At 39.0% G+C, this 27,637-nt stretch overlaps 1 protein-coding gene across 8 annotated transcripts in view; it reads left to right on the top strand.

Annotated features, from left to right (window-relative positions):
* The window catches only part of PPP3CA (protein phosphatase 3 catalytic subunit alpha), a 312,744-nt gene extending 294,037 nt beyond the window's left edge, over positions 1-18,707 (top strand). For 5 of the 8 annotated variants that reach the window (XM_064584858.1, XM_045880681.2, XM_064584860.1 and 2 more), the window contains 4 exons: positions 3,054-3,138; positions 9,773-9,870; positions 12,908-12,937; positions 16,089-18,707. In XM_064584858.1, coding sequence (XP_064440928.1) covers positions 3,054-3,138; positions 9,773-9,870; positions 12,908-12,937; positions 16,089-16,285 — 410 coding nt within the window. In that variant the 3' untranslated portion in view covers positions 16,286-18,707. The remainder of the gene's footprint in view (positions 1-3,053; positions 3,139-9,772; positions 9,871-12,907; positions 12,938-16,088) is intronic. The other 3 variants (XM_064584859.1, XM_045880682.2, XM_064584863.1) reach the window with 1 other exon arrangement.
* Positions 18,708-27,637: the final 8,930 nt, after the last annotated feature.

The raw sequence follows: 27,637 nt of genomic DNA, 5'->3' as shown, positions 1-27,637 counted from the left end.
TGGCTCAGCCGATTAAGTGGCTGCCTTCGGCGGCTCAGCTCATGATCCTAGGGTCCTGGGACCGAGTCCCGCATGGGGCTTCTTGCTCAGCGGGGAGCCTGCTTCTCCCTTGCCTGCTGCACCCCCTGTTTGTGCTCACTCGCTTGCTCTCTGATAAAAAAAATAATGTAACATACTGTGAATCACCATTTATTGGGAGTACACCTATGAATACAATGAATACATAAAGTAGAATAATCTATTACATGCTCTTCAGTAAGTCATTTGATCTGAAAAAAATTAGGAATGACAGACTGGCTCTGACTATCAGAATGTTCATTTTACATTTCAAATTTAGAATTTATTTGCACATTTTTCTGAGAATCAGTTAATACTGAGCTGAAAAGGACAGATCTATATAATTTCTTTCTCTCCCTTTCCAATTTAGTTTTACTTTTCTTTGCTCTGGTTGTGGTTTTTACAAGGCCTTTATTGAAAAATGTCTGGGAGATTATCCTTCTTATATATTTTTCACTTACTTTATTTTATGTTTTCCCTTTCTCATTTCTCTTAAATATATAGTTTTATTTCTAGTTATTCCTTTTTGCTGCTTTTCTTACTGTGCTTCTAAATATAGTCACCACTTTTGGAGTTCACCCACATTTTACATTCTTTGTGTCTGTTGGATGGATTTATGATCTGGCCATACTGTGTGTTGGAGAGGGTCAGAATCTTTTCCGTCACTTAGCACCTCATGACCCCGGAGTGGACTGGGTCAAACAGACTGGAAATATTAACTATAGAGTAGGAATAGCACAGTGTTAGACTGAAAGAATTTAACAGAATAACGGAAAATATATAGATAAGAAGAAAAGCCACCTTAAGGAGACAAATTGCCATCCCACTTTTTTTCTTTTCTTAATAAATGTTCCTTAGTAGTCTCTTGATCATAAATTACCTAAAATGCAGCACAGGGACATCTGACTTTTAGATGGTCTCTAGGAAAGGATTTATTGTATAAAGCATCTTTTTTTTTAAAAAAAGATTTTATTTATTTATTTATTTGACAGAGACATGGTGAGAGAAGGAACACAGGCAGGGGGAGTGGGAGAGGGAGAAGCAGGCTCCCTGCAGAGCAGGGAGCCCTATGCGGGGCTCGATCCCAAGACCCTGGGATCATGACCTGAGCCGAAGGCAGACGCTTAACGACTGAGCCACCCAGGCGCCCCTGTATAAAACATCTTAATTACAAATCATAGGTAGTAAATATTGTTAGAAACCCAGGATAAAGTTCGAGGCAGGGATCCAGGACACACACTGTTTTCTTCTCAAATGTTCTGGCCAACAGCATGTAATTCAAGGAACCTAGCGGATGAGAATCCATGGTTCCACTTAATCATTAGAAAAACTGGATTGGAGAGTGGTTTTCTCTCATGCATTGAAACTTCCTCTACTCATCTTCAGGCAGAATAGCTGCTAGTAATAAGTCCCGCCAGGCAGTATGTTGGGAGATACCTGCCATGGTGTGACTGCCACAAGAGAGAAAGAAATGGTCAAAAATACAGGCTGTGTTCAGGTCAGAGAGACAGGGTGAAGAAGCTGGCTTGCTGGGCTGCACCTTCTGGGGAACACCTATGGTTGTGTGAGGTGGGTGTGCCCTAAGAGCATTTTTGGCAAATTCACCCCCTCGGGAGAAGAAAGTGGCCCATTATGTTTTCCTTTTCCTTGGGGAGAGAGAAAAGCAGAGGATTTGTTTTTTTGTTTGTTCGTTTCTTTTTCCTCCAGACAGTTCAAAATTGTGTGTGTTGATGTGTTTTCTTTCTTAGAGAAATGTTAGGGTGGTGATTAATTGTTTGACTCTCACCAAACAATGAAAAAGATTCCAAATCACATTCCTGAATGTGAGATGAGAAAAAGCAGAACTCTTTCCTTCCCAAAAGGTCAGAAAGCTTGTCCTCATCACAGATTAAAAGACCAAAACTTAAACCAACTAGCACTCAGGGGCTGCAGTCTCTGAACAAATAACCCGACTTAAATTGTTCATTTGGATTAGGAACATTTCTGATATTATCTGAAAAGAATATTTTGTTGTATTTGTTAGTGGCAGTAGAACTGGAAAAACAATCTTCTTGTGTTAACACTTTCTACAAAGTCCCATATAATGTATAAAAAAAGATATCTTAGCCCCTTTACCTTGGATTATAATAATCTTAAGAAGAGAGGTGTTTTCCTGTGATGTGCACTTCTCCAAACATGCTTTGGGAATTTAATAAAAAATAAAATAGATTCACTAAAGATCATATAGTATTATTTTTAAAACATGATAAAAAATGTTTACAGTAACAATAACCTGCATAGATTAATTTTTTTTCATTTGGAAAATACAATAAGTGGTTGAAGTTACTCAGACAGACCCGTGTGTAACTTTTTACATAAGTACTAAAATACAAACCATGCCACCATCTCTCACTAAATCCAATGCAGTAGTTTTCCATTTTCCCCTCTAGAACTTGTGAACCAGCAGAAGATGAAAGAGTATCAAGTGCTAAAACAAATGTTTTATGGCCATTAAATAACATACATGAGGTTTCAGGGAACTTAGGGAGTTGAGACTCCCTAGTTTCATCACTTCAAGGGAGAACTTTAGAAAAAGCAGTTTCCTAAAGTAGTCTTCTCAGCATGGAGTCCGGAAATGAGTAGAAAATCCTGGTGACTCACTTGATTCTTCTTGCCAATACACACTCTCTCTGTGTAAACAGAAGAGAAGGGAACTCAATCAGAAGAGAAGCATAGGAACCTACCCAGTCAGCTCCATGATTTTTCTCTTTACCCACTTCCCTTTGGAAAAATCTCGAAAGTTGCGCTTTGGCATTTTGGGGACCTCTCAAGAACCACATCCAAGTATTAATGGCCAGATGGATAGGTTTTTAAAATTAATTCAGAGATAAATCCACCCGGGGGGGAGGAGGGGAGATGGTTTTGCTGACTATAGTCGGTTATATATCTAAACTTGTAAAATAATTACAGTTAGATAAAAGGTCACTGACTACTTAACTCTCTGTTTTAAAATATAGGAGCGACAGCTGCAGCCCGGAAGGAGGTGATAAGGAACAAGATCCGAGCAATAGGCAAAATGGCCCGAGTGTTCTCGGTTCTCAGGTGGGATCATTGTTCTGGTATTTCTGTTTTGAATGTGATTATGTGTCACTTAATAAAAATTCTAATACTGTAATCTGGTAACTTAAGTACTTTACTAGAAAATTTGCTTTTTTCTTATTCTTTTCTTTTAAATGGGATTGTTCATTCCTCACTTTCTTAGTCAAATTGAAATATATCAAATCATTTCCTTAGAAGAAGCCTTTAAATGGGCTAGTTCACGTTTTATCACTATTTTCCCCTGGACTTTAGGACATTTATTTCACAATAGGTTGAACTTGTGGCGAAATAGGAAAGCTCTTATAATTCATTTTATTTTTCATTCTGGCTCTGTGGTAAAAGATGAATTTATCAGGTGCATTTCACTAGATTTCTAGGAAATGAACATTAACCATTGAGCTGGTTCATGTGAATCTGTATTAGTCTAATAAGTCATTGAGAGAAAAACAGTTATTTAACGCTTCAATTCGCATGCAGTAGTTATTTTTTAAATCATGAATCATGTTATTACTGATCCTGCATTGTGAAAACAAATGTTTTCTTGAAGAGAACTAACTACACTTTTCTTTATTTAAATTCTATTATCTACTATTAGGTAAGACAAAGTAATATATTTCTCCTCAAAAACTTTGAAATATGGCATATTTCTATGTGAGGAGTATATGGTCAATTCACAATTACTCATTAACAAGGATAAATAGGCATACCTTGCAAAACAGACCATTTCCATGGTGTATGATTCATAACCAAATTTTTGCCAAATTTTTGTCTCACCTCTTCCTCCTGGAGTAGCTATATGGGCTCTTTGGATTTCTCCTCTTGCTGTGTCTAGTCTACTCCTGGTAGAGTCACTAGAGAATAACCAAATAGCTTGTTGCCAAAAGTGAGGAGCCATGAAAAAGATGAAAGGCAGTATCATCCTTCCTTAAAGACACCAAATCAAAGTCAATAATAGCTCTGCATCGGCCAATCGAACCCTGAAAAGTCATGTGAAAGCTGAAAACAGAGCATCGTTGCTCCTTACAGCCTAATGAATGAGCCTGCCTGTGCTGTAATGCTTTATATTCCTGACTGAATTTCTAGGACTCGCTCACTCATTCAGTAATAGATACACATGTAAAGCATTGATTATATACCATGAAGAGAAAAGGCAATATAGGGGGATAGCAAGTGGGAGATGAGGCACTTATTTTAGTGGGTGGCCAACAAAGAACTTTCTGAATAATAGCATTTGGGTAGGAAGTGTGGAGTGACCTTCATGAAGACGCAGAGTTAAGAGTGTTTAAGGCAAAGGGAATAGCAGGTGCAAAGATTCTTAGATAGAAACCAGTTTAGCAGTTTTGAGGGCCAGCAAGGTCTATGTGGCTGGAAAAATGTCTTGTGGGAGCGAAAGACCATGTGAAGATCAGAAGAAAGACCATGTGAAGATCAGAAGTCCACTGCAGAATCACTTGCTTGTTTATCATGCCTCACATTTACCAATAAACACCTTGATTTTTTTTTTCTATCTGTAGTCTCTGTGGGGAGAAGTAAAAACAGCTCCAAAATTTCCAAGTGAAAGTATAGTTAAGGAAGAAGGGGAAGCCTTTCTTAATATAAAAATTTGTCTCCATCCATGTTAGTTTTCAAACCATATGAAGGTGGTAGGGGCCATGCTATAGAATCATAGGTAGGTCTTAAACTTGGAAAGTGCTTCCAGTCCCCTGTCTCTATAGGCACGTAGATGGAATTACTCCCAGCTGAGAAATGGTCCATTTGCACCCAGTGATAATCAGTGACTTGACTGAGATTGCACACATTGATGGAAAATAAAAGCAAGGTATATTGTATTGCTCTCCTATAATAAAAGCATTTATAGTAACTCTGCAGAATGCAGGGGGTGTCTAGCCTGAGAAAAGAAAGTGAAGCTTAATAAGTAATGATTGAGTGTTAGACGTGTACCGTATACTGAATCAGGCACAATGAATACCAAACTGGAATGACAGACATGTGGACTCTAAACTAATATAAGACAATGAAATGTGAGCTAAATACATGAAGAGATGCTCTGTTGTCAAAGAAGACAGGGCTCCATGGAGCTCTTCTATTTCCTGAAAAAATACAACAAAAAAGTTCCTGAAGAGGTTGACATTGAAGGAGCGCTGTGAAGGATGGGCTGGATTCCATTAGGTGGTGAACTGTGGGACAGGCATGCCTGGGAGCTAAGTCATCAAGCACACAGTCACATGGTCCTAAAAGCAATGCTTTATGGGCTCTTGCTAAGTGCCAGGTGCCCTGCCTCGTAGTGTATGCATTTGACAGTAATCCACACAGCAAGCTTGCAAGTGAAGCAATGTGTCCAAACTCAGTGTGCAGCACCACTGAGTGTCTGAGTAAATTCTAAGTATTCAAAAGAGCTGGGTCTTAAGACATGAAGGTAAGTGAGGAATCTAGGGAAAAGTGAAGCTGAAAATGTATTTAAGTCCAGATCCTTGATAGCCCTGAATAGCATGGTCATGGTAAAATATTTAATTTTTTGCATGGAGGCAGCGAGAGCCACAGGATGGTTTTCATAGGATGGGAGGCATGCTCTAACCCATGTTTAGCTATTATGTTAGTGGCAGCGTGAGGACTGGATAACAAGACAACTTACTGATGTCAGGGAGGACATCTTGGAAGCGACTGAACTAATCCAAGCCAATTGGGCTATAGGAGGAAAGATACAAAGGAAGAGACAAAAGGAATTTGTGGAGCTGGAAAATTTTAAATGTAATGAGTGGATGTGAATGGATGTAAATGTGTCAGGCCCAGCTGTCCAGCATATCCCTTACACTGTGGTAATTTGCCCCGTTACAAGGGAATCAGAACACTGTCTTTCAGCAGCGTGGGCAGGGTGGGTGCAGGCGTGTTGCCTACGATCCACCAATTAAATGAATGCACAGAAAACATCTGTTTCAAAATGAGCATCGTGAGGAGGCAGGAAGTGATGGAGGGACGGTGATTCCTCTCTCAGGTGTGAAACCTGAGGGGCCAGCAGAAGAGCTCCTTTCTCAGCATTTTCGGGGCTAACTATACAACATTAACATGAGCCTAGGTGTTGGCTCTGAACAGTGGCAGCAGCAGATTCCGCAGCGTGGATGGGCACCAGTACTTTTCTGGGCTGCAGAGAGTTCAAGTCTGGCTCTCGGGTTCTGTGAGCTCTTTCATATCCTTTAGTACATCTCTCTGCTGTCAGAATTAGCCAGAGTAGGTTCTGTCATTTGCTCTAAGAATTCTGACCTATGCAAGGGGTGATGAGGGAGAGGATATGTTCTAAGAATTTCCCATACAGATTCTAGCCTCTGCGATGGATAGGATGATAGTGCTGTTATCTAAGAAAGAGGAAGTATTTCTCCATTTAAATATCTAACAGGTATTTTGGGGGAGGACTACGATAAATTGAATTGGGCCTATTTTCCTCTGGGGTGCCGGTGGAATATTCGTTCAGAGACAGGCAGGAATTCTGCCCTGGAGCTTTAGAGAGAGACGAGGGTAGGAAACGCTGTCATGAGAGGGAACACAAGACTAAAGCAGCGTAAGTGGATGGTCTCGCTGTGAAAGAGAGTGGACGTAGGAGAAAAAGATAAGAATCCTCTCGAACAGTGCTTTGCAGTAGAAATATAATGTGAGCCACATCTGTAAGTTGACATTTTCTAGAAGCCACAGTAAAGGAGTAGAAAGAAACGGGTGAAATTAATTTTAAGAATGTCTTCTATTTAACACATACATTGAGAATTTTATCCCTTCAACGTGTAGTCGGTATAAAACTTCTGAAAGAGATGTTTCACATTCTTACTTTTGTATTAAGTTTACGAAACCCTGTGTGCATTTCGTACTTATAGCACCTCTCGAGTTGGGTTTCGAGTGGGTACGAGCCACACGAGGCTGGGAGCTTCCATTCTAGAAAGCACAGGTGTGGAGCCAGAGGAAAAAGATCATCCAAGGGACTGAGAAGGGGATGCTAGAGGAAGAGGAGAACCAGGAAAGAAAGTGTTCCAGACCTGGGCAAAGAGTCTTTCCGGAAGGGGGGTGTGGTCATCAGTGGGAAGCACAGCAGAGGTCAGAGGTGTCTGTTTGAGTGAGAACTCAGCGGACATGGTTGGAATTGAGGAATCCCCAATTCCAGAAAGCTGCCAGAAACTGTGAAAGCTTGGGTTTTGTGTGCAGCCGCAAGGAAAAGAAGCAAGGAAGCCTGATTTCAAATATGAATGCAAAGAAAAAGATATGTTCATTTCTTTAGAGGTACTCCCAATTTCCAAATCCATATATTAGCATTTAAGATGATTTCTTCTTTATGTGATCTCTCCTGGTTTGACAGCAGAAGCCTGAAAAGGTTGCAGTACCTACATGAGGGCAAACAATGATTAATGGCCATCTCAGACCTAACACTGCCACTCTCCATTCTATTTCTTTTACTCATTACTTTATAAATGTGTTTTGAGTGTGGACTATGTACCAGGTGCTGTTCTGGTCTAGATACTTAAAACAACAACAGCAACAGAATAAATAAACTGCATAGTTTTTCAGGGGTAATAAGTGCTTTAGGTAAAAATAAAATCAGCAAAGGGAGATAGGGAGTATATAAATAGCCTTCTAAAGAAATCCTCACTTAGAGGGCTATACTTGAGCAGAGGTTCGAAGGCAGGGAGGTAGTGAGCCATGCAGATACTGGAGGGAGAGTGTGCCAAACAAGGGTAGAGCCCTGAGGCGAGGTGTACCAGATGTGTTGGAGGGACACTAAGGGAAGTAGACACTGGTAGGAAATGGAGTCCGACAGATGGGTGAGGTTAGGAGAGCGTGGGGTGGGAGTTAGTTTTCAAAGGCTGTGGTCAAACCTAAAGATTTTGCCTTTCACCCTTAATGAGAGGAGAAGCTTTGGGAAAGCTTTGAATAGGAAGTGGCAGGATCTGCATACGTATTAAAAGGCCCAGCCTGTCTGCTACACTGAGAATAGACAGGGATGGGGGCAGGGAGCGTGATGAGGATGGAGCAGGGAGACCAGTAAAGAAGCTGCTGGAAAAATCCAGGCAAGAGATGCTGGTGGGAAGCAAAAGAAGTCAGCCGCCGTGAAAGGCTACACGTTGTATGATTCCGCCTATCTGAAACATCCAGAAGAAGCAAATGTACAGAAAGTAGATGAGTGGTTATATAAGGGTGAAAGAAATGGAGAGCCACTCTAATGGACACAGGTTTTCTTTTGGGGACAATGAAAATATTTTAAAATTGATTAAGGTGATTGTTTCACGACGCTGTGAATGCACTAAAAACCATTGATTAAATCACATACTTTAAATGGATGAATTATATGGGATGTTACTTCTACTGCATAAAGCTGTTTTAAAAAGAGAAGTGATAGGATTGTGAGAATGGCAAGCTGCTGGAAATATTTTGAGCGTAGAGCCCTCAAGGTTTGCTGGTTGAATGAAAGTGCGAGGAGGTGGAGAAAGGACATGACAGGAGCGAAGGGGTGATTCTTGAAGCTTAACGAAAAGATGAAGTTGAAGGAAGATTGTGGAAGTAGCTGGTTTGGGGGGATAGTTTAAGACTTCTGTTTGGGTCACGTGAGATAGCTTTATAAAAACGTGACTTTGGTAGTTCTACATATTGCAGATGTTATATATATGTTTGTATTATAAACACTTTCTGATTGTAGAATTAGTGTCTGCTACGTGCAAAGAGATGAGCGTACTCCTATTTCATGGTTATTTAATCATGATGATTTGTTAATAAATCAAAGTGATTAATAGTGCTGTGACTAATAAACAGCATTGAAATGATGATGTACAGAAGACTGCAAAACAATCGTCACAATGAGTAAGACAATAATGTTCTATTAGCAAATCAGTGGGGGGAAACACTGCTGAAAAGAAAAGGTGGTTGCTTTCCTGGCTGGTGGTCATTATTGGTCTACTTATCATGTGATATCAAAATTATTTAATAGCCCCCTGAATGTAACTTCTAGTTCCCTATTCTATAAACTGCGGAGTTGTTTGTTTTTATCTCTCATATATACTCTTTGGTTTTCTCTCGGGAGAGAAATAAGTTCCACTCATTTCTGCTGAGCCTTGGCTGGAAAACTTACATCAGCACTCTGTGGGGCTCATTTTTAACATATTTATGGGTGTCACGGTGGATGCCCAGCAAACACTCTGTATGGCGATGCCTGCTTACAAAATATGAATTGTTTTCTGTATCTTTGGGACTCGGAAGAGGCTGAGCCAGCGCAAGTGTATAAAAACTAGCATGGCAGCTGTCCATTGACGTGACATGGCTTCTTTATGAGTGTATAAAAACAGTACGTTTGAGGGGCGCGTGGGTGCCTCAGTCGTTAAGCGCCTGCCTCTGGCTCAGGTCATGATCCCAGGGTCGTGGGATTGAGCCCCGCGTGGAGCTCCCTGCTCGGCGGGAAGCCTGCTTCTCCCTCTCCCACTCCCCCTGCTTGTATTCCCTCTCTTGCTTTATCTCTGTCTGTCAAATAAATAAATAAAATCTTAAAAAAAAAAAAAAAATCCAGAGAGCCTAGGTGGAGGTAAATGCGAGTTCCACTATGCATTTTTCTCTCTTTTTTTTTTGAAAGAAAATCCAAGTTAATGTCCCCCCTCCCCTTGTGCCTTTGCAGAGAAGAGAGCGAGAGTGTGCTGACGCTGAAAGGCTTGACCCCCACGGGCATGCTCCCCAGCGGAGTGCTTTCTGGAGGGAAGCAGACACTGCAAAGCGGTAAGCAGGCCCAGTGGTACGAGTGTGTGCGGGGCAGCTCAGGCCGCGGGGTCCTTAGAGCCCTGATTTTTCACCCACGTTAAGGGCGGCCTCAGTCTTCAGCTCTTCTCAGCCGGAAGAAGGGCTGAAACCCCCCATCAGTTTGACCAGTCTTGTTGGACAGAATAGCTCCCTCGTCCCCGGACTGCAGTCTTCGCCCCCACCCACCGCCCACCCCGCCATCGCCCATGTATCACCGCACCTGCAGGCCCGGGACAGCTCACCGAGGCTGGCCGCACGCGGGATAGCTTTGACAGCTTTGAGCCATTCCGCTGCTAAAAACAACTTCTTAAATTACGTTTCTGCTAAATGTTCCGGCTATCTATGTGACTGAAAAAAATAAATCAATAAACACACGCGTAAATACACGGCCCTAGGTCGTATTGTCGTGGAGAACGGAAGGCCATCAAAAGGGTGACTTCATTATCTACATGAATAGAAGTTGGGAGTCCTATGTGTCTTTTCTCTGATTGCTCCATCCAAAACATAAGAGACTGAGTAGAACCACATTGCATTTTTGAAAAAATATCTTCTTTTAAGATAGAGATTTTTTTTTTTTTAATTAAAATGTGTAGCTTTCTGGACTAGTGCTGTCTAGTAGAACTTTTTGTGATGATGGAAATTTCTGTATCCGTACAGAGGCCACTGGCAACATCTGGCTATGGAGCACTTGAAATACAGCTAGTACCACTGAGAGACCGAAACGGGAGTTTTTATTTCAGCTAATTTGTATTAATTTGCTTTACGCAGCCACATGTGACTGATGGCCACCACATCAGACAGCAGAGCACTGTATATTCTTTTACGTTTGTGATTTTGTCTTGCTATCTATTTTAACCAATACCGTCATTAATTAGAGTCCAATTTTAATAATACATGATGAAAATTTGCTCTTAGATTAGACTTTAATTAAATCAATGAGTAAAAAATCAATAAAACAAAAATCCGTTATAACATTTTGAAAACTAATCTCAGCCTCTTGCTTATTTTCCCATATCTTTCCCTGAATCTTTTTTTGTGGTTTTTTTTTTTTTCCATATCTCTGTCCTTCAATCTAGAAGATACAAGTATTCCTATGGTTACATGATTTAGACACACCTCTTCTATGTAGAGAGTCATGCTCAGCATCACTATAGTTTTCTTTATGTTCACATGAATTTATTCCAAAATCAGTGTCTCTGGTTTCCACAAAAAGACACAAATTCGTAAATGAAGATAGGACAATGCATAGAAGTCCATTTCCCCCTGAATTTGTAACTAAAAATTATTCTAATAACTTAAAAAAAAAACAAAATTTCTCCCACCAAAATAAACATGCTCTCTAAAAAAGTTAGCATAAATGGATCATTTGTATGCACAAAATTCACAACTACCTAAAAGACTGAAATCTGCATAGTTTCTGATAAGCACATTTTTAAGGTACAGCAAGTGTATTATCAGAGACTATGGGTCACATTTGCTTTGGAAGGATACATTTAATAATGGGCAGTGCATATTACTGATACGTTGGTGCTGGTGTGGTTCCAGATTTTTGCTTTATTTCTGAAATTAAGTTATTTAAGTTCTTAAAATTCTTTGTTTTGTTTCTAGATTTTCACTTGTATTTTAAATTAGGTTATTCAGTTTTCTTTTCTGTTACTTTATGTTGAATCCGTTGGTTTGTGTTATTCTGTGTTGAACTCTCGCATGCACAAACACATACAATATAACAGACATATAGGCTGGAACCTCATGCGTCCTGAGAACTTGAAAACGCAATATATATTTTAAACCACATCCATTAAAACAATTTCAAAATCCACTGTCTGGATTTCAAATTGTCAAAAAGAAGAAACTGCTTAAAGCTTTACTGTTTAGCTTTTCTCCATGGTGGTAAACATTTTACATTCTTATCAGAAGGAATTTAGAATGCACTGTAAGGAAATTATAGTGCACATTTGGCAGTTGCTCTAGTTTTAAAACCTTAAATTACAAGAAATATGCAAATTAGAGCCAAGGGGTAGAATTTTAATATTAAACATTTTGGAGTTACAGAGAAGTTTTGCATTTTAGCCCTTAATTAGGGAAATATCAACTAGCCTTAATAACATGGAAAGATTCATACACCTGTATTAGTGAGAATATAGACCCTAACCTTATTATGAAAATTGCTGAGAAAGCAATGGGCTTTTAAAGTGTTGCCTCTGAAATATGCTGAGGTTTCAGTATTTGAGCTGCCTCTTTAAAATTCTGATAGAATTATTACTGCAACTGACATGTTACCACTTGATTATAGTAGCATTTCAAGAATTTCCTTTCCATAGATGGTATTCCAGTAAGGAAAACTGACTTTAAATTGGGTTCCCTGGCAAAGGAAGTCCAGTCTATATATATTGTTGCCCACCTTTTCCCCTTCTCTCTCACCACTCCAGACAAGCTCTGTGTTTGTCTTTAAAGGAGTTACATGCACTATCAGCTCGGATGCATTGATTTTATTCTTCCTCTAGATTCGCACACACATGTGCACACTCTACTTTTCCACTGCACTAGGAATCACACTATTTAATATTAAATAGTGTGAATCATCCCACTGATATTATGACACTGCTTCGAGTTGTGCCATTTTGTCTGGCATTTTCAAATCATAAATCGCCAGGCATAGTAGTGGTTTTATTATACGTTCTGTGTCAGACTAAGATTGACCTAGTCTCTCACTGATTCAATCTAAACAAAAGAAAATTGTCCTGTTTTTCAAAAGGGTTGACCATGTTGTCATTTATTTCATGAACAAACACAGTTCACTCAGATTGGTGTATCCAGCTCATAAAATAAACTTCTCATTTTTGTCATGTTTTTTCCTTTCTTTTTACCATTTCTGTTTTGTTGTCTGTGCCAGAACCCAGCACTTACAGGAACATTAATTCTCTGAGCTCCCTTGATCGTCACTGATTTGTTCTTAGAGTTAAAAATCCTCTGCTCATTTTTCTCATTCATTTTGCACCCCCTTTCTTCTCTTCAGCTACTGTTGAGGCTATTGAGGCTGATGAAGGTAAATTGGCCAGTCCCCTTTCTGTTGTACCTGCAACAGATAAGGGCTCTGCTGGGTGTATTCATTTTTTTATTTATTTTTTATTTTTTTGCTGTAGCTTGTACAGAGTGTGTGGGTGTTGGGCTAACAGTTGTGGCTCAGTATTAACCAAAATGTTCTTGCTTTAAAGGGGAAAATGTCCTTTTATGGTTTGTTTGTTTGGTTTTTTTCCCCTTAACGCTATGTTTGACTTTGTACACAACGAACCTAGTGTAGTCACAGAAAACCAAAGGATTACATATCTTGAACGATGTGGGGTGGGAGTTATGGCAGCTGTTTGGACAAATATCACATAAAATAATATTCTTTGAGCTGAACCATGTCCCTCCCTCGAATCATTTTCAGTCAGCACTGAAAAGAAGAGAGGAAAAACAGCTTTATTAAATCTCGTCTCCAGAAGTTTCTAGCCAAAAAAAAAAAAAAAAAAAGTGTTCATTTGAATAGTGCTTTGTTGTAGTTCAACATTAATTTATGTCTCAAAAAAATATTCCAACGTGAGACAGCTATGTCTGAGATAAACAGTTCTGCTAGTCTCACAAATTTTAACCTACTGGTATTTGTAGGACGGTTAGCACCGTTAAGATATTATAAAGAGCTCAAAAATCCCCAGTGGTTGTGGCCGTGGCCATGACAAGAACAGTGACTGTCCAGTCCTCACTCAGTTGATGGTTCACTGAGTGTCTGCTTGGCGCCGGGCACAGTGCTAGGCGCTATACAGAGAATCAGGAATTGTACCCCACCCACTGTGTCCTTGCGCTGCAAGAGGACAACAGCGTTGGCCCTCTAGAAGTTACTTTTGAATCAAGTGCTTGAGCAATATACAGTTATGAGAGGACTGCCTATCAAAATAGTTTTTAATATTATCCATACCATACCCTCCGGAAATTTTAAAAAGAATACTTTGAAGTTCCCCTTTAAAACAAAATTCTTCAGTTGTATTTTGTTCTTGCAAGATCACTTTTTTTTTATTTTTTCCCAAAATTGTGTGCATATGGTCCTTCAATCCGTTGTAAAAAGTGCCACTTTAGACTGTCGAATTTGCATATGATTTGGTTACGGTAGGGGAAATGATAGCACTGTAAGAGAAAATACAACTGCTTCCTAAATAGCAGTGAATAAACTGCTATTTATGTGGGAATTCTCTATTCCTCTTGGCAAATTCTAATCTGCAGTGTGCATTCTTGTTGATAGTTTGGCTGTTTTCTGTGGTTTCTGTGACTCTGTGTTGTGTTAAGTATACTACCAATGTAAATTGCTAATACCCATTGTCTGACCAGCAACTACAGCAGAGCACATTCTTCCAGACCAGGGTTAGAGATTTGATTAGAGACAGAGCCCCATTCGGGACATATCCATTGTTCCAGCTAGAGTTTCAATTTCTACGCTCTCACCCTATTGGCTCTTAAAACCCTGGGATGCCTCTTTTACCATTTAAATTAATAAAATCGCTTCATAAATTATCATGTTGACAAACTTCTGTATTTATTCATTATGATGAAATGATATTCACAGTGGTTTAGAAAAAGAATAGAATACCACTTTGTGCCATTATTTTGTCAAAATAATTGAGTATTCAGGGTGGGTGCTCATTAGACAGCTCTATTATTTTGCAGTTTATTACCAAATTAGAGAAGAATTAAAAAGCTTTGCTTTGGGCCTTGGTCTTTCCTCGTTTCCCCATCTTCTTCCTCTCACAGTTGACTAATCACCATTTTGCTAACCTTTAAAATGCAGAGGGGTAACAAACTATTTCGCATCCTTTAATGAGTTTGGAAGCAATGGTGTAGATCTTTTAAGAACCTCATCCATATTAGTGAAAGGCACTGCACATTTGTGTAGGACTGGCTGGCAAAGTTTCAGCTTGAAACTGCTTTCCTTTTTTTTTTTTTTCCCCCAAATAAGGTGGGAAGGATAAAGGTACCCTGAAATTGTCCCCGATCAGCCATGGAGATGCAGCCCAATTCAGCACTGGTGATTGGCCCTTCAGTATCTGGCTTGCACATCACAGGAAGTAAAGCAAACTGACGTCATTGTTGGTTCCCTGTATGTGCTCTGTTTTCAGCTCGCTGGTGGGTGCACCCACTGAAGAAGTCATTAAGTTTCTTGCACAAATGCCTGATCTATCTCTGCAGCACACTAAGGGTTAATGAAAAAAATCAAATATCCATATGCCCCCTTGAGAATGCCATGTTTTCACTGAGTAGGGCCCAAACCGATCCTGTCATTTTTGCTGGAAGTTGTGAAAGGCATTTTCCCCTTATTCTTGAAGCGTCGCTTACATCTGCATTGATCTACTAAGAAAGAGTTTTGCTTTGAGTTAGGCAGTAATGTTACCAGATGAACATCAGTTTGACCTGTTTTGCTGCTGAAGGGCGGACACCGTTTTTCTGCTTGGTGATCCAATCTTGGTTTTTCTCAGTTTCTCTTACCTTGTCACCCCCACATGCTTCCAAAGTTGAGTTAGAGAAACAGGAGCTTACAATTTCTTTTTTTTTTTTTTTCTTCATGCAACCGTTGAGTTGTTTGCCAAGAAAGTCTTTCTGGGATTCTGAGGTGGCATGGAAATGCCCTAAAGTTAATTCCTTTTAGAGCTCCTTTTAGCTTCTGCTCTAAAGCTCTCTACTAGATTTCTAGGCATAGCTCGCCTGACTCTCCTGACTTTGCCATTACTGGTACAGTGGGATAGCCAGAGGAAGGCTGTGTTACGGTCTGTCTGAGGTTAGGGTGTCTGATGCAGTGATCAGCCAATGATGTGGCCAGTTGATGTTAAGTCTCGATTCCTGTCCCCGGTAGCAGCTTTCCTCTTGACATGTCCACTTCGGATGTCATTGATCTAAACTCTCATGAAGAACCAGAGCAATGTTTACATCTTACTAGCTCGAAGAGGACATTTTGGTTGGCAAGAGACATTGGCTGTTTTCCAAACTTTTGGTTATCTTCGGGTATGGTAAGGACTCTGTTGTGTTGTGTTCAGGTCCTGTCGTTTTGTTCTCTACTAAAGGATTCCCTCACTCACTGCGAAATCTCTAACCTCACCTGATGCAACAGCTGTGCCCTTTGTTTTCCTCTGGCTAACCTAATTTTTCTTTCTTTTTAATGATTTTCTGTTTAGCAATCAAAGGATTTTCACCACAACATAAGATCACTAGCTTCGAGGAGGCCAAGGGCTTAGACCGAATTAACGAGAGGATGCCACCTCGCAGAGATGCCATGCCCTCTGACGCCAACCTTAACTCCATCAACAAGGCTCTCGCCTCAGAGACTAACGGCACGGACAGCAATGGCAGTAATAGCAGCAATATCCAGTGACCACTTCCTGTTCACTTTTTTTTTTTTTTTTGAGCTGCAGGGCATGATGGGGATTGCTGCATATCAGCAGTTGGATGTTCTTGCCTCTGACGGTAGCTTATTTGCTCTGGGGGCCAGGAATTGGATTCAGTTTACACTATCATTAAAAAAGAGGGAGAGAGATAATAAACTATATTTTGGTGGGGGTGGTGATTAAACACCTCCTTTGGGTATGCCTTTTAAAAATGCTTATAGGAAAAAAAATTTAAAAAAGAAAGCTAATGCTAGTATATACTGCAATGTTAGGGGAATGAACATGTTTTCCTACTGCATTGGGGACTTCTAGATAGGTTAATGAAAGGTCTTTTATTATGTTACTGGACACGAAAACTTTGTCTAATTTCTTACTCTATTGTACGTTTACAGTTGCAGCACTAAAAATGGATGACATCAAACATTTTTAACAAAATGATGTACAAACTAAATAAGGACTATTTATTGATAATGTTTTGCTACTCTTGTCAGACAATGGCTATAAAATGAATTAGGCAGTCTTAAAAAAAAAAAAAAACAGAAAAAGAAAAAAAAAAAAGAATGTTGCAAATTTGTTAAAATGCCAAAAAGGACAGTTTAATTTTGTACAGATTATGCTTACCTCAGGTTTCTTTAGTGTGCTTGAATGCCCTTCTTTCCATATAACACTTATCTTATTAATTTAGCAATGAGTATCTTTTCTTTAAGTTTTAAAAAAACTGGAATAATTACATCTATCTTTTTTTGCTGTTTATATTTAGGGGTTTTTTTTTTTGTTGATAAATCAAGTCTTGGTTGTGGCTTGCTGAATTAAATATTTATGAGTGGTGCATTTTTAAGTATAGTGAACAAGACACCATATTAAGTACAGTGATAAAGCATCTATATTCTGTAAAAAAAAAAAAAATCTGCCTATGCATGTTTTTTAAGAAAAAAAAAATGGCTGTATCGGCCTGTATGGGACTGCAATGCGCTTAGTGGTCTGACATATACTGGAAATGTATGTATCCTGGCGTACTTTATATTCTCTAAAATGCTTAATGCCTTTGAAATTTTGTAATCAAAAAAGCTTTGAAAAAATCTAAAGGGGAGAGTATTCTTAAAAGTTTTTAACATAAGCTTGTCAGTGCACATATATAGATGGTGAGCATGTTTAGCAAACCTTGTGACATTTAAATAAGTTTGTAGTTACATGTGAAACTCTAAATGCATGGTAACTGTTAATGTCATAATGGTTTAGTTATTTTGTTCTGTTCTGTCAGGTGCCACAAAATATGTACTTTTTTCACTTTTTTCCCTTTGTATATCAGTTACGGGTTACAACTGGCTCATTCTGAAAACCACAACAACAAAAGTCCATTCATATTTTTTAACAATTGTATAAGTGCCCAAGTAATTCACTACAGCCTAAAGCCTTGCCTTTGTAATTTGACTTCTGAAATGTTGGCAATCAAAGCATGCACTTGTAACAATGACAAAGAAAAAGCATTTTATATTACTACTCAATAAAATGTGCATGAACTTAAAGAACTCTCATCCTTTCCCTGAGTCTGCTGAAGGGATTTCTGTGCACAACCACCATGCTGTTTTCGAGGTGCTGGGCCCCCCACCGCACATCACAGATTTACTTATTTAACAGGCTTCCTTCCCCGAGGGCCTGGTGATCTGAGGTGTGGCGCCTACTTCCGCTGGAGGAACCTTGGTGGATTTGTGTCTCAAATCAGACAAGAGAAATAAAGAGCAAATGCCATCTTCTGGCTCCCTCAAATGTGGGAGCCAGTTAAGAAACCAGAGCATTCCTTTTTATTGAAAAAAAAAATTGTTATCAGGTTGTTTCAGTTGTACTGGATGCCCTATCTGGTCAAGCAAAAAGAACTAAGCTGCTAAGTGCATTTTCATCACGGAAGAGAGTTGCATTTGTATTGATATGAAATTTATATACTGGCGCTCCAGCTCATATCTAATCACCAGAAGATTTAAGATACACCAAATTCTAGTTTGTTTCTAACATTGTCCATTTTCAGTGCACTTTGTTTTATGTAATAAAGTATGCCTGTTATATCAAATAATAAGAATATGGCAATTAGTGATATAGTGTACCAAAACAAAGATGTTCTAGATATATTCTCTGGCAAAGACTATCCCAAATTTATTTTCATGAATACAAACATTTTTCCCCCTGTGGATATTTTTCCACTCTTAAAAAAATGACGTCCAAGGAAAATATTTAGATGCAACTTATTAGAATGATGTGGAAGAAATGGTAATTCTTGATACCGAGGTGTTTCTTTTTGTCTTATAACTGCGGAGAAAATATCCTGACCAAAAAAATCATTTTGGGGATTCTTTTCTTTTACAAATTGTGCTGAGGCAACTATGGCATAGAAATAAACATTTGACATTAAAATAAGCAATTGATGTGAGTATGGCTTGGTCTTTCTGGTCAGTAGTTAGGAAAGTAATACTGTTTATTTTTGCATAATTGTTCAGTCTATCAAAGAAATCAATGTATAACTGAAGTTATTTCTTCAGATGGATAACACCAGTTATTAGAGCTTTCTCCTTCATTTTTAAGGAACCTGTTGAATTCTTGAGTTATTCATTCCAGTGAATCTTTGGCCTTACACCCAAACACACACACACACAGAAACAGCCTCCTGTCCCCTCCTTCACCACCCTTAAGATGACTTACCTCCTAAGAAGTTCAGAGTCCATGCTGAGTGGTCATCTTGCTTCTTTTTTTTTTTTTTTTAAAGATTTTATTTGTTTATTTGACAGAGACACAGCAAGAGAGGGAACACAAGCAGGGGGAGTGGGAGAGGGAGAAGCAGGCTTCCCACGGAGCAGGGAGCCCGATGCGAGGCTCGATCCCAGGACCCTGGGATCATGACCTGAGCCGAAGGCAGACGCTTAACGACTGAGCCATCCAGGCGCCCCAGTCATCTCGCTTCTTAAGGAGTCAGAGCTAGATTTGACAGACCCTCAGTTAGCACTATTTCTTATCCAAAGTATCCTCTACTTTTATTCTTTTAAAATAGTTTTGAAGAAAAGAAAGAAAAATCTTCAGAGACTATACTTGTATGATGAGGGGAGCAAAGTGGAGTGGTGGGGGAAATCTCTGCACATTGACATTGGCATGCCTAGAGCATCAACGTGGAAGCATCTTGCCCTGTCAGCCCAGAACGCGTCATGGTGATGCTAAAGCCTCCAGATTGCTCTTGTCCTGAAACATTTCTTTCCCTCCCACCCCACCACATTCATGTGAAGTAATAAACCTGAGTATGCATCCATCTTTCTGCCTAGAAACCAGGGCCCTGACGTGAAGTCAGCACCACAGATGGGACAGTGGGAATGGCCTTCCTAAAATGTCCAACACTTTTCCTTGACTACTTCATGTCCCAATCACTGGATCCTTCTTGTCAGGGACCTTGCAGTTTGCCCTGGCTGAGTGCCTACATTCCTTCAAGACTGGAAACCCTTGAGTTGGACAAATCTGAGATCCCCAAACTAAAGATACGTCCATTTCCCTTGGTATGTGGCTTTCCACTTAATTCATTCAACAAACATTGAGCCTCTGCTATGTTCTCTCACTGTTCTCCTAGGTTCTTATTTTTTGTACACACACACACACACACACACACACACACAAGGTGGTAATCATGACAACATACCAGTTTTTGCTATGACGTTAAATATTAACGTAGTGAGTCAATGTCTGGCTTAACACTGCTTTTTAATGCCATTTTTACTCTATTTCATGGATATTCTTTTTTGATATATTTTATGGTAATATTAACCATAAAAGCCCCTGATGAGGCCCTTTCATGATAAATTCACTTTTTTTTTTTTTTTATAAATCCATATGTAGTAATGGGAGGCAAGAAGTCGGGAAAGAAATGTTGGACCTATATCTGGTGATCATGTTTTCAAGAGGCAACATTGACAAATTGGAATGCGTGTGGGAGAGTGGAAACCCAGCAGGGTAGGAGAGTTGTTTTAAACAAAGATTGAAGAAACCTAAAAAGTGAACAGAAGTTGACATGATAGCTATAATATTAAGTTGGTTATTCCAATAAACCTTGCTTAAATCAGAAAGATGCTTACTTGTCATAAAGAAGAAGTAGTTAATGAATGAGCCTGTTTAACAGAGAGTAAACTACAGGAGAATGTGGGTGCTTCCCCTTCCCCGGAAGTGTTAAAACCTAGTCAGACTTGATTCAGTGCCCCAAGCATCTCCTGAAGGATGCTGCATGGAAGGAGCTGTACTAGACATAGTTGAAGCGGTTCTCTTCAAAGATAACATCAAAATTACGCTTCTACAGTAGGATCCTAAATATCCATTCAATCATTCAGTTTCCTGAAAGCTTGGAACTCTGATTTGCAGGCTGTTCCCTAGAACCCCGTGTTTACAGGAATACTGCCATGGGGCTGAGTGTCCTGCATCAACCAAAGCACCCCTTTTATCTATTTTGCACATTGAGCTTCCATACAAGCTGTCAGCTGAGACGTGTCTCTACTAGATTAGCAAAGCCCAAAACTGACTAATGTAGAACATTAGCTCAGAACAAAGTCCCCTTAAACCCCAGTCCTAAGGCATTCTTGTCAAGTTATATTTTGAAGTCATTTTATATCCAGTGCTGGGGATATCTAGTTTTCTTCCCAACAGCATCTTCTTGTCTGCAAGACTGAGTCCAGCCTCTTCGAGGTGGTATGTAAGGCTGTTCACAATCCACATCTCACCAGCCTCATGTATCCCCACTTTTCCCAACTTGACGCTGGGCTCCAACCGTGCCAGACATTTCACAGTGCTCCGAAAACACCGGGTTTCTTTAAGGCCCTAAGTCTTTATTCTTATGTCTTCTATGTCAAATGATCTCACCTTTGTAGAGGTCAAATTTGCCTTAAATACTCAGACAAGGCATTTCCTCCTCTCTAAATGCCATAGTATCTTGCACTATCTCTATTTCAGCACTTAACATACTGTGTATAATTGTTTATTGTCTTTGACTCTTCAGTGAGAATTCTTATCTTTTTTTTTTTTAATCAGCATTTAAGAGTGCGTGGCATAATGTTCTTTGGGGAAAGAGCAAGTTGGGAAAGAGAAGAAAAATGTTTTCCAGCATGATCTCACAAAATGGGTTATCCCAGAGCCCAAGTGTTAAATCTTTACTGAACAACAGCTGACACACTTGTCCTAGTTCAGCATGTTCCACTTGTTCTCAGTAAGTATCTTCTGGAGACTGAAGGTCTGGAGTGAAGTCTGTATTTTAATAAGTATCCATCAAAATTTTTATGATCAGAAAAGTTTGAGAAACCATGTCCTAGTTTATTTCTATAGTAAATTTAAAATTCAGTCCTATAGTTCCAATTCAACAGATGATCCTACATGGACAAATATTTTATTTCTTAAAATTGTTGCTACACAGAATTGTGCCTAATGAATTTACAGTTGCTTAATAAATAGGAATTTAGATGAAAATGTGGGAATTATTTAAGTATTTATGTAAACCTTAATATTCACTATTAGCCAGGTTATGGGGAGAAGGCAGTGGCATTTTTAAATTTATAATACTTCACCCAGAAAAGATTAGGGTGGTAAAGCATCTGGACGCTTCTCTGAGAAAAATCAATAAAAAAGCCCCATGTGTCTTGAAGAGAATGAAATGCTTTCATATTGAGGAGACTGCTTCTTTCACACCACCCCTCTCACTATAACAACCAGCTTGCCAAAATTTGTTCAAAAAATGTTTCCTGAATGTATATCCAACACAGTTTACCTTCAACAATCTCATAATGTGCTTGACATTTTACCGTGAAAGAGACATTTCTTTGGGTTCAGCAGCACTTTCTCCAAAAGTCCATTATTAAGAAATACACATTAGAGAAGGAAACCACAACCATTGTCAGTTGCTAACGTCCTAGTGTGAATTAACTTATCACAGTTCTCCCAAGGCTGGTCCAAGGCTAATAAGGATGGGTGTGTTTGTAGAGAAGGGAAGGCTACAGCCGGAGCCTGGGGTAGTACTGACAGCAAGCTGGTGGGAGCTCTGGCAGTCAGAGAGGATGGCTGCCCATTGATCAACGGGTGCATTCATTGTGTCTCCGTGCTGGGCACATGCCAGCAGAGAGGGGAACACAGTGAAATTCAAGACCGTCTCTCCTCTCATGATACGCAGTCTAGTGAAAATAAAGCAATGTTTTGTGCCACACACGCTCAGTTCTGCGTAATGCTCTCTACATCAGTTCCAGTCTGGAGTTAGACCTAGGTTGGAATTTTTATAACTCTGCTACTTAGTGGCTGTCTGTGTGACCTTGAGAAACTTACTAAGCTTCTTTAAACCTGATTTGTTCTTTGGTAAAAATGAAGACAGTAAGAGCAATTAATTCGTAAACTTTCCATAGAGATTAAAAAGGACAGAGCAAATAAGATACTTATCATGGTGGCTGGCAAAAACTAAGCAATCAATGAACTTCAGATTTTGTTGTGGCATTCAGCAACATGCTGCATTGCATGAGTGCTTACAATCAATATTCTGTAGATAAAGATTGTGTGTGTGTGTCAACATGTATGTGTGAATGTGGTCAGGGCTGGACAGGTATGCGTAGTCAGAAAATTCTCCTAGAAGAAATGGCCTTTGGTTGGAACCTTCCTATGAGGGTGGTTTGGTAGAGGAAGGAAGTTGGGGGAGGGAGCAGAAGGCACTCCAGACTCGGAGAAAAACTAAGAGCAAGCGAGAAGATCCAGGAAAATAGTGATATGTCACCTGCTGTGGATAAAGCATAAGAGGGGTGGGGTGCACAAGAGAATGGTTGGCAACACCAGTTACTCGTAGCAGGAGGTCTTTCAGCTGCAAATAACCGAATACCTGATTAACTGAGCTCAAACCATAATGACATGTACAGTTACTGACAAGAACATCTGGGACTATTTGGTCCTAAGATTCGTTTGGTGGCTTAACATTATCAGCAATGACCTAGGTTCTTTCCATGCTCCTTCTCACACTTTTTTGCTTTTGGCTTCAGTCTTCATGGTTGCAAAGGAATGTCACAGCTCCTGGAGTGATTTCCTAGCACAACACCACCTGCCTACTGGAAGATACCACCAAAATAACCTATAAATAAAGCAAAGCCAAATTTCTTTCTTATCACGGTCCTGTAACCCCTACCTTTGCAGAGCCATAGTGAATCTAAAGGAGCGAGGACAAGGCATAACACTTATGAAGGTTTTTTTTTGGCTATGGCGTATCTTTCTCTGCAGGAATCTAATAATGTTAGGCAAAGTGTAAGATATAATATTTTAAGATTGGTAGAAGCAGCAAAGGGAAAGTTAAGTGAATTTTAAAGAGTAGCAATAAATATTTGGGTTAAAGTAATAGACTTTTTTGGGTATCGTAACTTATTTAAGATATGCATGACTATTGAAAGTAAAAATTATAAAACTATAAGATGCTGATGAAATAAATCAAAGATTTAAATAAATGGAGAGACATGCTGAGTTCACGGATTGGAAAGCTCAGTATATTTAAGTTGTCGATTCTTCTCAAATGAATCTATAGATTAAACACAATCCCAATCAAACCATAGCAAGGGTTTCTTGTAGATATAGACACGTTGATTTTCAAATCCATATTGAATGGAGAAATATCTGGAATAGCCAAAACAGTTTTGGCAAATTCAAAGTTGGAGGGCTTACATTACTCAATTTTTAAATATACTCTAAACCTCAAAATAGTATGGTATTGATGAAGCATAGAAACATAAATCTATGAAACAAAATAGAGTCCAGAAATAGACCCACACAAATAGTCAATTGAGAAATGTACAAAGACAATTCAATGGAAAAAGGGTAATTTTTCAGCAAATGATGCTGGGATAATTGGAGTTCCACTGGCAAATAAATAAATTCAACTTCACGCCTTATGCAAAGTTAACTCAAAATGGATCATAGACTCCAATTTAAAACACAGGATATAAAATCTTTACATGAGAGCACGGGAGAATATTTTTGTGACATTGGGTTTGGTAAAGATTTCACATGTATGACACCAAAAAGCACAAGTTATACAAGAAAAGAAAAATGATAAACTGAACTTCATCAAAATTACAATGTTTTGCTTTGCAAAGGGCATTGTTAAGAAAATGAAATACAACATAACCCATAGTCTGGGAGAAAGTGTGTTCAAATCACATCTCTATCAAGTGGCTTGTATAGAATATATACAAATCTCAGAATATATACAAATCTCAGAATATATCCAAATCTCTCTAAATACAACAACAAACAAACTAAAAGAGCGAAAGATGTGAATAATCACACCAAACAAGATATACAGGTGACAAATACACACATGAAAGGTGCTTGACATCATTAGTCACTAGCAAAAAATAAATTAAAGTCACAATGGGATAGCACTATATGGGTATTTGAATGGTAACACACACACGCATACACACACACATGAACACACACAGAGCAAAAGTTTTTAAAATGATAATATCAACTTCTTGTGAGTATAAGGAGCAACTGGAACTCTCATATACTGCCGGGGGACATCCAAAATGCTACAGCCACTTTGGAAAACAGTTTCTTAAAAAGTTAAACAGTTTCAGATATAGTGACCATTTGATCCAGCAGTTCCATTCCTAGATATTTACCTTAGAGAAACAAACACTCTGCTCACATAAAGCTCTGTGTGCAAATGTTTATAATAACATCACTCATAATTACCAAACCTAGAAACAACCCATATGTCCTGCAGCAGGCAAGTAGATAAACAAATGGTGGTACATCCAATCTTAATGGAATAGTACTTAGCAATAAAAAGAGATGAACTATTTGTTATGGGTTGAATTGTGTCCCCTGACCCAAAGGATATGTTGAAATCCTCACCCCTAGTGCCTAAGAATGTGACCCTATTTAGAAATAGGATTGTTGCAGATGTAATTAATTAAGAGGAAGTCATACTAAAATAGGATGGATCCCTAACCCAATACGACTGGTGCCCATATAAGAGGATGGCCATGGGAAGACAGAGTCACACCGGGAGGAGGCCACATGATGCCAAGACAGAGATTGAAGTATACAGCTGCAAGTCAATGACTCTACGGATTGCTGGCAACCCACCAGCAGCTGGCAAGAAGCAAGGAAGAATTCCCCTCCAAGTTTCAGAGGGAACATGGCCTTGCTGACACTTTGACTTGAGACTTGTAGCCTCGAGAACTGGGAGGCAATAAATTTCTCTTGTTTCGAGCCACCCAGCTTGTGGTACTTTGTTATGGCAGCCCTAGGAAGTCAGTGCATTACTAGTACACGCGAAAACGTAACGATCCAAAATGCATCATGCCAAATGGAGGGAGCATCAAGAACTGTGAAGGGTCTGAGGCTTTACCTTACACGCAAGCTAACAATTAAAGCTGCCGGTGTCATAGGTGCGGACAGAAGACGGGAGACTCCTAAGTGAGAGACAAAGGCCACAGCACAGTGGCCAGCATAGGCTGCATGTTCAAGTCCGTTCCCCTGGGCCCTAACCCATGGGTACGCAGGCAGATCCAGGTTAAAACAAAACAAAACAAAAACAAAAACAAACCAAAAACCAGGACTGTGGATTTTTGTCACAGCTGAGGAATGCCACCTTAGAAAACCCCAGTCTTACAAAGGAGGCTCAAGCAATCCTACCCAAGTTTGCCTTAAAATCATTACAAGCCTGGTCAGTAAATGAAATTGCCCTCTCCCTCAGAGGGAGTAGCTACCTCCATCTTAGCAAATGGCCTTGGAATTATCACAGCAAAGGGCCTCAAAGACAGTCTGGAATAAAAGCTGTCACAAGACGTGTAAAACTGCAGTGAAGAATTGACCCCCCACAGAAGCCAGTCTCAAAAGATTACACTGTGTGTATCTGTGTGATTCTACTTCTGAGACATTCTGGAAAAGGGAAAGCTGCTCTGACGGGTTACAGCTAGATCAGTGGTTCTCAGAGGTTCAGGTTGGGGTGAGGACTCAAGATGGGGGGGATTTTTGGTGTGATAGAGCTGTTCTTTGACTAGATTGTGGCAGTACTTACGTGAATCTATACATCGACTCAGAACTGTACATCAAAACCGAAGCTAAGTTTAGTGTATGTAAAATATTTTTTAATTAACAAAACCTTCACCTTTTTTATTGAGATATAATTGACATATAACATTGCATTAGTTTTAAGTGTACAACATAATGATTTGATGTATGTATATATGCAAAATGATTGCCACAATAAGTTAATATCCATCACCACACACAGTTACAATTCTTTTTGATAAATAAGACAAATAATATTTTAAGATGAATAAAATCTGAGGATGTAATGTGAAACGTGGTGACTGCAGTTGGTAACACTGTATTGTAAAATTGAAATTTGTAAGGGAGTAGGACTTAAGTGTTCTCACACACACAAGAAAACATAAATATGTGAGGTGATGGTTGTGTTAATTAACTAGATGGGGGAGTCATTTCATGATATATATATATTATATATATAAATTCATCATTATGTACACTTTAAATATACTATAATTTTATTTATCAATTATAATTCAATAAAACAAAAAAGAATAAGGATTCAAACATATTATTTATCAATATGGAGGTCTATACCAGGATAAATAGCTATTAGTTGAAAATAATTATCTGTAGGGAGTAAGCATCGAGGGCTGGAAGATATACAGAATGGCAATGTTACTTAAGTTGAAAGCCTTTTAGCAGTACTTGAATTTTTAAAGCCCTGTACATGGTTTAATTAGATATTTAAAAGAGAAAGATCAAAACCCCAAAATAACAAAAAACCCTTTTATCCCCCCAAAACATTGGTAATGTCATAATGAGTCATATTTTTCTGAAAAGCTCAAAATGGTATCTAAGCAAATATTCTTAAAAAAAAAAAAGAAATGTTATCCATTCAATCACCTATAGGTAGATATAATTTTTTTTTAACCTAAGGAAAAAGTGGGACTGGAAGAAATTAATGCCCTTATTTGTGTTATATTTTATGTGTTGTTTTTTTTTAAATTAACAGAAGTCAAATGCGAATACACAAAGAATACTTATTATAAAAAGAGGGTGTTTGTTCTGAAAGAGTTACAAATCACTGTTCTAACCATTCCTTCTATTTCAAGTCCACTAATAATTTCTGCAATGCTCCATCCATTGAAGGGATCAGTGGTCAGAGGCAGCCTGTTATGAACCGTTTACATAAACCTGGGAAAGTTTGTGTACACAAGTCCACAGGAAACACACACAATAAAGACTCTGAGAATTAGAAGACAAACATTAGCTTTTTAATGTCTGGTTCTGACATTTGCTCAATT

Source organism: Mirounga angustirostris, unplaced genomic scaffold, assembly GCF_029215605.1.
Source record: "Mirounga angustirostris isolate CCGP_5_RB_7025 unplaced genomic scaffold, mMirAng1.0.hap1 SCAF_2, whole genome shotgun sequence".
In the NCBI taxonomy this organism is placed as follows: Eukaryota; Metazoa; Chordata; class Mammalia; order Carnivora; family Phocidae; genus Mirounga; species Mirounga angustirostris.
The sequence above is the reverse complement of the archived record's forward strand: the minus strand, read 5'-3'. Positions and strand labels throughout refer to the sequence as shown.